The 14503-nt window shown below is 28.9% G+C and overlaps 2 protein-coding genes across 2 annotated transcripts; one reads left to right on the forward strand and one right to left on the reverse strand.

The window, feature by feature from the left end:
• Nucleotides 1–158: 158 nt before the first annotated feature.
• LOC119605025 (splicing factor U2AF 50 kDa subunit) lies at nt 159–3243 on the reverse strand. Its single transcript, XM_037957965.1, has 6 exons — nt 3054–3243; nt 2266–2868; nt 2119–2207; nt 992–1114; nt 802–921; nt 159–680 (listed from the first exon to the last, which is right to left on the reverse strand). Exons 1-6 carry the CDS (start codon nt 3064–3066, stop codon nt 339–341), a joined length of 1290 nt encoding a protein of 429 aa, XP_037813893.1. The 5' UTR covers nt 3067–3243; the 3' UTR covers nt 159–338.
• A 537-nt stretch (nt 3244–3780) lies between these two features.
• On the forward strand, nt 3781–10812 carry LOC119605028 (splicing factor U2AF 50 kDa subunit-like). The gene is made up of 5 exons (XM_037957968.1): nt 3781–3793; nt 3932–4540; nt 4609–4694; nt 9697–9819; nt 9882–10812. Exons 1-5 carry the CDS (start codon nt 3781–3783, stop codon nt 10341–10343), a joined length of 1293 nt encoding a protein of 430 aa, XP_037813896.1. The 3' UTR covers nt 10344–10812.
• The last annotated feature ends 3691 nt before the right edge of the window (nt 10813–14503 follow it).

Genomic DNA, 14503 nt, shown 5'->3' on the forward strand with positions numbered 1-14503 from the left:
ATACACTACACAACAGGCTTGCGCAAACGTAAAATATTGGTATGTTTGTCAAGCCGCTTGTGTAGTCTATTTGGGCCTTAAGTGTTTATTATGTGCGCTACTTTTATTGTTGTTTTTCAATTCCCTTAAATAAAATAGACTTTCTTTATTTTGTAAAGGAGATTTTAAAATTAAAAACAGTTTATTAGCAATGACTATGAGTTTTTCAAAGTATTATTAAAAATATGTGTACTTTTTTCTTTTCTGGTATTTTGTAAATATAATTTATACAAATTTTAATATAAATTTAGAGATAAAATTGTTAACAGTTTAAAAATTACGGCATGTTTACGATTTGCTTAAAATTCACGTCTATGATATTTATCCGGATCATAGTAGGAAGTGACTACGACACGCTCACTAAATTTGCGACCCGTTAAGGCCTGTTGAGCCTTTTGACAATCGATAACCGAATTGAATTCCACAAATACTTTGCCCAATCCGGGGACATCAACATCATCAATGGGTCGTGGTATTTCGACACTGCGTACCACACCATATTTATTGCATTCCTCTTTAATGTCTTCAAGAATTTCTTCGTATTCCTCTTCGTCACGTAACTCATCAGCAGTGACCATATTGAGGAGACATAAAACTTCGGTAGGTGGACCGGTTGTTATGACAGTGGATAAGCCAGGAACCTGAGAAGTAAGAAAGTGAGTAAGAAAGTAAGCTGCTAACTTTTTTGTGTGTAAATTCCTAGCTCGTTAGACAGTAGTTAGATTTTTATTATGAATAAGGCCATTATGGACCATAACTAACCTGTATTGTTACAGGAGCTGCTGCTGTGGCATTGTTTTGTGCATTCTTAGCACCCACACTGGCTCTTTGTACTATTAACTTTTTATCACCCAATTGCATGCCATTAAGACCAGCTATAGCCTAAACAAAAATAAGAACAAAACATTTAAATCCAAATTTCTTTACATTGGTACTTTATATCCGAAATTACCTGATCCGTTATGCTTAAATCAACATATTCACAGAAAGCATAACCTTTACTTAGACCAGTGGCAGTGTCCTTGACCAGATTAAAGGCTCTTAGTTGGCCAAATGATAACAAAAGCTCCTTAACCTAAACACGTAAAACAAACAAATCTTTATCAGAAATTAAGAACTTTTTAAATATTTCGATAAAACAAAAATGTATTGCAAACTAATAAAAAAAAGTCTAAACATTTTTGTTTCATTTCGATTCTGCTGGTTAGTCGGTTAGTAGTAAATACTTAACCCCTTGATTTCTTAGCAGAAATTTGAAAGTATGTAGTGTTTTTATTTAGAGAAATTAACTTGCCTTTTTATGTCAAAGAAATTTCTTTTGCTCAATTACAGAAACTAATAGTGTTTTTGTTCATTTTAGCAAAATGTGTTTTAAAGCAAATGTTTTGTTTTAAGAGGAGGTTTTTCAATAACGTTTTCCTATAGTTAACGTTAACAATAATAATTCTATCAATTACAGTAGTAGTTGTCACGTTACATTTATGGTTTAAAGGAGCAGTACGGCTCAAACAACTAATCTATAATTATACAAGTGGAGAAAAAACAATAAGTATAATGTTATAAAACAATTTTTAAACTATAAGCTGGAAAAAAGAAAATTTCGCTGAAATTTGAAAAAAATAACAATAAAAAGTTTTTTTTTTTGCGCTGAAAACAATATAAAGCTGAAAAACAAAAATAGTTTGTGTTTAAAATATGTACCTCAAATTAGAGGTAACTGTGGATAAGAATTTTATAATTAAATTTATTTTAGATTTTCATTTTAGCTTTGAAGCTTTAACTTTAACAGCCAATAACTACTATGGAAAAGTAGTCAAGCTGTTAAAGCTGAAAATAGAATGTGTTTTTTATTCAATTCACATAATGGGTTCCAAAACTGACGGTTTGTCAATTAATCTTTTAAAAATGTCCTTAAACATTAATTAGGCTGGCATGTTCAACATATCTATACGATGGTTTTAAAATATTTTATGGTGCTTCATCTGACCTTCAAAATGTAAATCGTTACAGTGCATTTGAACAATGTACGTTGTGGCAACCTAAAATGTATAAAACGAACTATAAAAAGCAGAAACTTACCTGATCATCATTTAAATAGTTGGGTAAACCACCAATGAATATTTTATGCGGAGAATCCGGCACAACAGTTGATATAACACTTGGAGATACTGAAAGTTTCAGAAAATCTTTAATAACACATCATGGTATACGCATTAATAAACTTACCAACTGCCGGCTTAACACTTGGTGTATCATTCATACCAGGCATTGGTTGATAATCATGAGGCCGACGTATTTTCAAACTTTGCCCTTTAAAGTTTATGCCATCGAAAGCCATAGCCTGAGTGGTCTCATCGATTGAACGAAACTCCAAAAAGGCGAAATTTTTATCCAAATTTATTTGACATGCCAATACGGGATTACCGTCCGCCTGTGCTAGACCCACCAAATGCATTTGTTGATTAAAGAAATCCATCATTTCATCTTCGGTCACACCAAAGGGTATATTGCCAACATATAAACGTCTAGCCTGGCGAGTGATGGTGGATCCAACTACTGGTACAGCAGCTTGTGGTATATCGGGTATAACACTAGCCGGTATTTGTCCAGAAGCTTGCATAGCTTTATATTGCATGGGTGTGATGTGTTCGAAACCGGGTGGTGGTACATCCCAATAGAGGGAAGGTTTGCGGCGATATGATGATTTATGATAGTGACGTTCTCGCGAACGATCACGATCTCTTGATTTTCCATGGCTGCGATGGTGATGTTCCCGTGAGTGGGGAGAGCGAGATCGTGAACGAGATCTGGTACGGTGGCGGCGTCGTTCTGTGAAAAACATGTATCTTTTTAATTAATTTTATTACAATTATTTCTTTTAAATTATTTTAATTATTGCTAAAATCAAAAATTTCTTTCCGAAATAACCATTCACGGATGAAAGGTACATATCCTACCTTTATATCTATACAAAAATTTTTGCAAGTGTCTTAAAAACTGCCACCCTCACTTACCGTCATAACCCATTACGAATGATGTTTAAAACACAGTTTTGTAAGTGTTTTTCTTAATTTTCTACTTTATTTAATATTCAAAGTAAGCCAGCTACTTTTATTTAAAGTATTTATAAAATTTTTGCAATTTTAAACAAGTTTTTCACTAATTTTTAATAAATTTTAAAAATGTTATACACTTCCTTGAATGTTTTTCTGTGAAAAAATATAACAACAAATATGGCTGACAAAGTTGACAAGATATTGTAATAGATTATGTAAAGCTAATTTGTTTATGAAACACCCGGTACTGTTTATTACCAGCAAAAGTCTATTGTTGGTTACTCTTATAGAATAACCGATTAATTACTAGCAAACCCCACATAAAACAAGGATAAAATAAGAGATGAGTTCTTGATTATAAAAGTTATTCTGAAATATTTTAAAGCAATAAAATTACTAATATTATTAAAAACAAATAAAAACACTATTTCCAAAAAAAATACATCTCTAAATATACGTTTTATTATCGAGTACCTAGAAAAATAATTTCAAATACTGAATACTCAAGTACCTCATATATTTTCAACCCTAACTGCAAGCGGCGCTAAATCTTGTCAAAACTAAAAAAAATTTTCCTTGCGTAGTCCGTAAATTTTTGCAATTTTTTATTAAAAATAATTGCAGAAATATATAAAACTGTTTTAGATTTGTTTTAAACAATAAATTATATCAAGTTTTAACAAAAATGGGTTCAGATGGTAAGTATTGGGAAGAGTAAAATGACGATTTATTACTGCGAAAAATTGTGTACACTCACACTCGACAAAATGCATCGCCACCACCACCACGCTATGCTTGGCAAATAAACAAATTTTGTGTAATTTTAACATTTACAGACCGTGATAGACGCCGCCACAGATCTAGATCACGTTCTCGTGATAGGCGTCGTTCCCGTTCACGTGATCGTGAGCGTCGTGGACGTGATGTGCCCGGTGTAGATTTTAGAGGTTCCGGGGCACGCATTAAGGGTACCAGACGTCGCAAGCCTTCTCTGTACTGGGATGTACCGCCACCAGGTTTTGAACACATCACTCCTTTGCAATACAAAGCTATGCAAGCTTCTGGTCAAATACCAGCAAACACTGTACCCGACATACCACAGGCTGCTGTGCCTGTGGTGGGCTCGACTATCACCCGCCAGGCCAGACGTTTGTATGTGGGCAATATTCCCTTCGGTGTGACTGAAGATGAAATGATGGAGTTCTTTAACCAGCAAATGCATTTGACTGGTCTAGCGCAAGCGGCCGGTAATCCCGTCTTGGCCTGTCAAATTAATTTGGATAAAAATTTCGCTTTTCTGGAGTTTCGTTCGACCGATGAGACCACACAGGCCATGGCTTTTGATGGCATCAATTTTAAGGGTCAAAGTTTGAAAATTCGCCGTCCTCATGATTATCAACCCATGCCGGGAGTGGTGGATAGTTCACCTATACCACAACCAGTTAGTAAGTGTCAAATTTGCAAAAACTTTTATTGTTATTTAATAACTAATTGTTTGTTTTTCTCTTTGCAGCTAATGGTGTCATTTCCACTGTGGTACCAGATTCACCTCATAAAATCTTTATAGGTGGTCTACCCAATTATCTTAACGAAGAACAGGTATTTACTACACTTAAATTTAAAGCTTTTAATACATTTTTGTAATCGTATCTGGACACTAAGAATAATTTTTGATTATAAACGTTTTAAGGGATTATGTGTCTTAAAAACTGTGATCACTATCTGCATATAGCGAACAATAGCAGTTAACCTTAAAAAGTAGAAAATTGGGAAATTATATCATTTAAGGGTGTTGTGCCGATTCTTATTTGTCACCACCAAAATATGAAACGTGTTAAAATATCGGACCAACTATTTTTATTTACTTTTCTTACCGATTCAAAATTTTTAGATTTCTTGGCCATATAGTCTAAACAATATTGGGAAATATTTCAATGTATTTTAACGTTTAGGTCTTATTGGGAAATAATTTGGTGAAATTTCAATATCTTACGAGATTACATACACGAGATTAACGACTAGATCTTTCTCGAAATGTATAAGTACTAGGGTGATCGATTATTCGACATTTTCCAAAAACCGGTTTTCGAATAGTTCGAATAGTTGACATTTTAAAAAAACCGGTTGATATTTTTCAAATTCAGAAAAAACCGGTTAACCGGTTTTTCATTATAAATAAAAAAATATATTTTAATTTGAAAAACTTAATGTTAATGTTTAAATTTGATTAATAAAACATGGTCCGAAATGATTTTTAACAGTTTAAAAGATTATAACTTAAGATCTAGTCGTCTGATTTACATTATTTCTTTAATATAAAAAAATTAGGAAAAAAGTGGGACACTTCTGTTAAACATAAGGTACTATGTAATCCTAGCTATTTTAAAAGCCCTGTTTAGGATATTTGTATAGGCATTCCAACACTTCCATAAAATTTCAGCCGTAAATTAATTATTGTAATTGGAATATAATCTTAAAATTGATAAAATTTTATCAAATAGTTATTAATTTTACAAATAAATTTTTTTAATTAATTAGGAAAATCAAGAAAGTTTAACCAAAGGAGCTGTAGAAAAATATACGCTAGTTCCTCGACTCGAATATTTTTAAAATTTAGACGGGCTGTATTATTATTTACTTAAAAATTTCATTTAAATAATCTTTGAATACAATGCAAATAAAGGTATTCGAAACCGGGTTTTAAAAAGTGAAAAAACCGGGTTATTCGATATTCGAAAAATCAACATTAAGAAAAAACCGACACTGGTAAAGCAGAAAAAACCGGTTTTAAAACCGGTTGAAAAATCGATTCGATCACCCTAATAAGTACCCATGAACAATATTTCTATTCCTTTGTGGTATAATTACACTCAATTATAATATGCTGCAATATATTATAATCATAATATAATATAAAACATTATAATGGGTTTTGATTAATTATAATCGCATTATAATAAATTATAATCGCATTATAATAAATTATAATCGCATTATAATAAATTATAATCGCATTATAATAAATTATAATCCATTATAATAGAACTATAATGGGTTTTGATCAATTATAATTTGTTATGATTTATTATATATATGTTATAATGTGTTATAACTTTGGTTTTTTGTAACAATTTATTATTATCACATTATAATGAGCTACAATTCATTATAATATAATTATAATACCTTATTATGTATGATTACTACATTATAATGTATAATAATATATTATAATTGCATTCTAATGTATTATTATACATTATAATAAATTATAATAAATTATAATATAATGACTCTTGATCAATTATAATCGTATTATAATGTGTTATGGTTCATTAAATGTATGTAATAATATATTATAATCTATTATAATGCCTTTGGTTTTTCATTATGTGTTATAATATAATCACAATCAAATTATTAAGAGCTATAATTCATTATAATGTAATTATAATACCTTATTATGTATAAAAATTAAATTATAATATGTAATAGTATATTATAATAGCATTCTGATGTATTATTATACATTTTAAACTCATTATAATGAGTTATAAACTATTATAATGCGTTTTATTTAATTGTGATGTGCTTCAATTACAAGTTGTGTTGCGCTCAGCAGTTTCTTAATATTAAAATATTTAAAACATGGTATAATAGCATTCTGATGTATTATTATACATTATAAACTCATTATAATGAGTTATAAACTATTATAATGCGTTTTACTTAATTCTGACATGCTTCAATCACATATAATTAAGTTGTGTTGCACTCAGCAGTTTTTTAATATTAAAATATTTAAGACATAGTAAACATTAGCAACTGGTCAAGACAACCTAATAGTCGATATACCTCCTATTACGAGAATTCAAGAAAAATACTTCGTTTTATGGCTGATAAATTTGATAAATTATTTTTCAGTCAAGTCATTGCAAATAGTATACAATAAATTAAATGTGGCCACTAACTAATTAATTTGACAGGTAATAGTTTTCTTTCAGTATAGGTTTTTAGTTTTAAGTTCACTTTTCAGAATTTGTTTCAACAATTTCAGCTTTTTGACAAAATTTGTAATGTTGTAAGAAAATATATATGTTTGTTGCAGCTGTGCTAATGACCATTCGCTTTGGAAATGGATTGTGGATGTGTTGTTTTAAACTGGGCTATTTTAGCCTAATTTCTTTTTCAGATATATTTTCCATGGCAAAATTCTGAATTAATTAGTTAAAAAATAATGTACAGTGTAACAAAGAATACTTTCTATTATGAAACTATTAGAAATTTATAGTATTTAAACAGGACACTAAATTGCTAAATTGCCCCCAAAATTTATACCATAATGCACATTGGTGTAAATTTAAAGTTAACGACCACTTCACTCACTTTGATCTAAGTAGATATCAATTCCTCGTGGTGTTATTCTTTCTCAATAGAGATTTAATCTATTATAATCGTATTATAATGTACTATAATACGTTATAATACAATCATAATGTCTTATTATATATTATAATAATATTATAATGTGTTATAATCTATTATAATAGTATTTTAATGTATTATAATATATTATATTGGCATTATAATACAATTCAATCGATTAGAAACATATTATTGGCATTATAATGAGTTTTTATTCAATATAATCACATTATAGTTTTCAAAACATATTATAATCCATAGAAATAGCATTATAAAGCGCTTTAATACAATATATTTGAATTATAATGTATTATAATCCATTATATTAGGTTTATAATATGTTATAATTCATTATAATAAGATTATAGTATGATGTAATCCTTTATACATGTATTGTAATGTCTTATAATTCCTTATTTTTTCATTATAATACATTATAATTTATTTTAATCACATTATTACTACTGTAATGAATTTTAATTAATAATTTTTTATATTTGTTATAATGTAATTATAATAACATTATAATGTAATATAATACATAATTATAATGTGTTTTAAACCATTATAAAAGGATTAAAATGAATTTAAATCCATTATAATATACATATTATATAACCGTTATACAGAGTTAGATCAGCAATTATAAAAGCGTTATTTAATCCATTATATTCGAATTATAATGTCTTTTATTTATTATAATATGATTATAAAGTGTTATAATTTATTATAATAATATGTGTTATAATCCATTATAATAGTCCATTATATTCGCATTATATCCATTATAATAGAATTATAATGTGTTGTAATACATTATAAATGTATTATTTTCGCATTTAATACATTCTAAATTATTATAATCTCATTATAATGAGTTTTAATTCATTATAACGTTCCACATTATAATATATTATAATTTTATTACGTTGTTAGTTCTAGTTGGTAACAATTTACAACAGTTGTAAGTTTTTACGCGATTTATTTTTTAAAACATGTAAAGCAATCTTGGAAATTATAGACTGCAACTACTCTTAAATCTAAAAAAAAAACTTTGTATGAAGTAAATTTGTTACACTGTACATTATATTCCCTGCTACAAAGCATTAAATATTCTTTAGCCCTAATTTTGTAATATTTGTATATTATGGATAATGTCTGTTTCAGCCTCAATTTTTTGGACTCAAGTACCTGATAATGTGGAAATTTAAAAGGTGGTGGTTGTCTAATTACAAACTTACCGCCAGTATATTTCTTTTTAGGAATATTATTAACTTTTTAGCATTTAAACAGAATCTAGTAAAGAATCTAAATAAAATTTAAAATTTCCAGCATCTTTGTGAGGTAAACTTCAGCCACAAACAGTTGGCAAATTATGTATTTAGTTTTTAAAATATTTTTTTTTTTACAGCCAAAAAAACTATTGTTTTTCTAGCATGGACTATGTTCTTTTCCTTCTTAACAAAAAAATATGGAAAGTTATTTATATTTTTCTTAACAAAATATAAAACATTTTTTTGCAGATCTCCAAATTTTTTTCTCTAATTTTAGATTTTAACAATAATAACAAAAGTTATATTTTTGCTATTGAATTGTTTTATTAATCGTTTACCTTGTGTTCTTGTAGCTTAGGTGGTGTTGTTGTGCTGTAATATTCAAGTTGTAAAAACAAAAATAGAAATAAAGCTAAATTGTCTCCTCCTTCTTGAGTCCTTATGTACGCACTACACGTCAGCCAAAAGCATCCAACCAAAATAATAAAGCAGATTTATAAAAGACACTGCATAAACAAACACTTTTGAATAATTTCAACCTAAACAAAGGCAAGTTTCTTAATCTTGATTTACAGCAATCCAAAAAATATATACATAAAACTTTTTCCTGGAAAAAATTTAGCTCTAGCTCTTTAAAGGTAAAGGAAAAAAGTAAAACACAAAAGAAATACAAATTCTGCCTTTAATACACTCACAAAAAAAAACACACTGCTATATTTACGAAAACCGAACGGGTTTGATTTTTGTTTTTAGGTTGCCATTAGAGAATTTTGCTGACAGCACAGCGCGGTGTTTAACTTGGAAGAGAGATCATTATTATAATTTTATTTTTTATAAAAAAAAAAAAACTTTAAAAATATTTAAAACTAATGTTAAGGAACTTTCTTGCTTAATTTTCACAGGTTAAGGAATTGCTTTTGTCTTTCGGCGCTTTGAGGGCCTTTAATTTGGTTAAAGATACCGGCACTGGCTTGAGTAAAGGTTATGCTTTCACTGAATATGTAGATCATAGCATAACAGATCAGGTAAGAGTTGTAAATATTTAAAGATAATTGAAATTTTGAGAAAAATTGCAAAATGTTTTCAGGCTATTGCTGGCTTAAATGGCATGCAATTGGGCGATAAGAAACTTATTGTCCAGCGAGCCAGTGTGGGAGCTAAAAATGCTCAAAATAATCCCGCTGCAGCTGCTCCTGTTACCATACAAGTACCCGGTCTACCAATGTTGGGTATCTCCGGACCACCCACTGAAGTTTTGTGTTTGCTCAACATGGTTACACCCGATGAATTGCGTGATGAAGACGAATACGAAGATATTTTGGAAGATATTAAGGAAGAGTGTAATAAATACGGTGTAGTACGTAGTGTTGAGATACCTCGACCGATTGAAGGTGTTGATGTGCCCGGTTGTGGTAAGGTCTTTGTGGAATTTAATTCGGTTATAGATTGCCAGAAGGCCCAGCAGGCGTTGACGGGACGTAAATTCAGTGATCGTGTTGTGGTCACTTCATACTTCGATCCCGATAAGTATCATCGTCGTGAATTTTAATTTAATAACTCCTCTCCTCTCTTCTAGTTTCAAATATATACATAAATAATAATTTAATAACAAATTACAAAACAATAATTCAATTTACATAATATTGAGTGAACATTTCTCTATATATGTATGATGGATGATGTGTATTCATTCGTACGTGTATGTTGCAAATGTTCGTATTTTTAGTTGTAAACAAAAGAAACATTACAATATTTTTTTTCTTGCTACATTACACACACTTTATACACTTTACATGATGTATGTATGTCTTCTTCTACTTCTCTATTAATATGTTATTAATTTTACTTTATACAAATTATTTAAAATGTATTTTCACGATTTTATTCTGAGAAAACGTATTTTATTTTATTTGTGTAATTTAGGTCTTGTTTATACAAAAAATGGGAATTAATAACTATTTAACAATATATATATATATAATGGTAATAAAGTAACAGGCATAATGCAGAATACTTAATATACACAATTGTTTTATTAAATGAGGAATTTGAATTTTCTGGAAAAGATCCGTTAGATGAAAAGAAATTTGATATGAAAAGATATTTGATACATGAGTACATACAACCAGATATTGGGACTTATAAAGTAAATAAGCAATGAGTTATTTGTCGCACATTATTAAACTATTATTTTACAACAAAAAAAAATCGTCCTCAAGAAATTCAAAATTAATGTGTAACGTTTTTTTTGTTTATAATAATGTTAGTGCTTTTTCTAAGCAACCCTGCAGTAAAAAGGAGTTGATCAAATGACAGTTATGTTTACAAAAACAAAAGCAATCGGAAAAAAGAAACGTGAAAATTCAGGATTTATAAGAAAATATTTGTTACAAAATAAAAAAATATAATAAGTGAATATTAAAATTTAATTTGTGTTTATAAAATAAAAAGGATAAAGGATATATGGGATAATACATATTTTATGGAAGCACCATCATCAGGAAAGAACCTTTAACAAATTTAAAAGGTAAGAAAAGCCATTAATACAATTTTGTTTTATAAGCTATTTCGTGGTCAATTCTAAAAATGTTGTGAGTATATTCTCAAAGAGTATATAAATCCATTGACAGTTAAATGAACAGTGGGATCCTTATAAGTAGCAGGACATTTGTATATTGGGAAAGGCTCACCATACCTATACCAAAGTTGTAGTCATACTCTGACTTGAGGGGGTTTAATTTTGATTGGATTGTGCGTTCTTCAGAGTAAATATAGGAACAAGTGGTCGTAAAATTATACGATTGCAAGTTGCAACATCCTCTAATGACCGCAAACTTAGTACATAGTGAATCTGTCTACGATGTAATGAGTAATTCACGCATATTTGACGGATTCATGTATAATATGATGCATCATTTTAAACAATGATATCGTCTAACTAACTAATTAACTAACAAATAAAAATTCATCATTTCTATTACAAGTCGCATTTTGCATAGCTATGTATCGACTCGTTTCTCTGCACAATTATCAGTGATAATTTATCACACATAACATACACACACATATACATAAGCTATATTACGCAGAAAGAATGCGAACTCTATTACCTCTCTACAAACAAATTGAACTGTATTACCGCCCTCAAACAAATATAATCTGTATTGCCTCAATATGACTGTATTATCTTGTTGTTGTTCTTTATGCTTTTATTTATGATTTTTTTAAGAAATTTTCTTAGATTTTTGCTCATATCACAGTTATATATTGAAGGAGTTTGCTGATTTTCAGCATGTCTGACAGAATTACTGAAGATACTCATCCCGAAGATATCTATGGTCTTTTTAAAATTGATTTTTACACACATACAGTTAGACAAACGGACGGATATAGTTTATCGACTTCGCTATCTATAAGGATCCAGAATATATGTATATACTGTATGGGATTGGAAAATGTTATTGTAGAACTTTCAAATGGAATGTCAAATTTATAAAAATCGCCCTCAAGAAATTTTAAATCAATGTGTAACGTTTTTTGTTTACAATAATTTTAGTGCTTTTTCTAAGCAACACTGCAGTAAAACGGAGTTGTTCAATTAACAGTTATGTTTACAAAAACAAAAGCAATCCAAAAAATGGAACTTTGAAATTTTATAACAAAAAATATTTTTATAATTTTTAAGAAAATATGTGTTAAAACGTAAAAAAACATACAATAAATCATGGTAAAAATATCATGCAATAAATAATATTAAGTTAATAGTAAAAGTAAACTTCTTTTATAGGAAGAACAAAAAAGAAACGAAGATGCATAATCATCTTGACAGACTCTTTTATAAATTTAAAAGGTAAGAAAAGCCATAAATATAATTTTGATATAAAAGCTGCTTTGTGCTCCATTCTAAAAATTATATTTCATATTCTAAAAGAGTATATAAATCCATTAGATCATGTGGTAATGGACAGTTCAATGAATAGTGGAATCCTTATCAATAACAGGTCATATGTACCTATATTAGGAAAGGCAAATCATGTGCCAGGTGTCATTTGTAGTGACTTGAGGGGATATAGTATACATATATTTGATTGGAACCTGCTACTGTGACATGTCCCCATAAACTTTCATTTATTAATAGTGTACAATTGGTACAAATGGTCATAAACCAATAGGAATGTAGTGTGATCTAATAATGAGCGTAAACTTGCTATTGAATCTTTATGGTGTCAAGAATAATTCACGTATGACGAACGTCTCTTGATGAAATAATGAATTATTACAGGACATTTAAAATTAAATATTGTAGGTGAGCTGGCCACAGCATTGACATGGACTGAGACTGAGGAAAATGATTAATAGGCCTTCTTTAAAATAAAAATATTGATTCAAGTCTAGAGATTTTACACTTGTGTTTAAACAAAAATCTTCGTGTAATAGGTATTTAGTTGAATATTTGAAATATTTCCATAGTACATTGTTAATAAAAGGAAAAAAACTAATAGATATACAAATAAAAGAAACTTGTTATTTACTTAATATAAAAAGTGCAAATATGTAAGCATAAAGAAAAAAAAAAACAAAACTCTGGAAAACACTCCAAGAAAAAAAACAATAAAACCATAAATGCTGAATTATAAACAGCAAAAACAAGTCGTACGAATATGTGTAAGTTATTGACGCCACATGTGTTTTTGTTGTGGTTGCAGTAATGTATGATGCCGCAGGCTTGTTGCATTGTAAGACTTTCGATGCCACCAAATACGGAGGCTGAACAGAAATACAAAATAAATAAATACGATAAATACACATCGAGGAGTCTTTAGCGAAATGTCAAAAGTGGTCTTGGCATATAAATACTCATATAGTAGTAATGTTTGAATAAAAAAAATAAACTCATATAAATGAAAAACACTTTAGATGACAATGGGCTGGGAAAAAGTACATATTTTCAGAAATAAATAATTAATTTTTAATCCAGTTTTACTCCAAAAAATATGAAAAAATATGACATAAGGTTTAGGTCTCTAATTAAGCCTTCAATTAAGAAAATAAAGAAATTTTCCATCAAAGTTCATCTTTTATATAAAAACTTTAAGTCAGTTCCTGTTCGTTAATAGAGAAAATAACGAAAATCTGTAGTCTCTTTAGTTTTCTGAATAAAATAAACTTTATACGAAAAACCTAATATTCAGTTCTAGTTACTTAAATAAGCGGCAAGTTGAAATAATATACCATCGAAAAGGATTTTGATATTAAAAAGTTTAAGTCGGATCTACTTTCTTAAATAAAGATAGTAATTGGAATTTCTGATCACCTCCCATTGTGCAATATTATAGTCATAGTTATTGGTTGAAATACTTTTATTTATGTGTTGCAATAATTTTTGTTAGTGTTGTTGCAGCGTCACTAAGTGGACTATTTTGTCCATGTGTTGTAGTTGGACAAATCAACTTATTAAATGACGACGAGGTTTCATTACATACATGCATGCTGGTATGACCAGTTATATATCGTTAACAATCTTTTGGAATAATCTAGATTAATGTTATTTGTTTGTTAGTGAATTTATTTACATCTCTCTGTGTCTCTTTTGAATATCATGGATAGTTTATAGGAATGGCATAGAAAGAATTGAAGTTGCCTTACTCTTTGGTCGGTCTACTCTTTAATGTTACTAAAATTTGCAATTCCCGTAATTTATTTTTGCAA

Source organism: Lucilia sericata, unplaced genomic scaffold (genome assembly GCF_015586225.1).
Source record: "Lucilia sericata isolate MDLA Ls3-8-SP2 unplaced genomic scaffold, ASM1558622v1 Contig000453F_arrow, whole genome shotgun sequence".
Classification (NCBI taxonomy): domain Eukaryota; kingdom Metazoa; phylum Arthropoda; class Insecta; order Diptera; family Calliphoridae; genus Lucilia; species Lucilia sericata.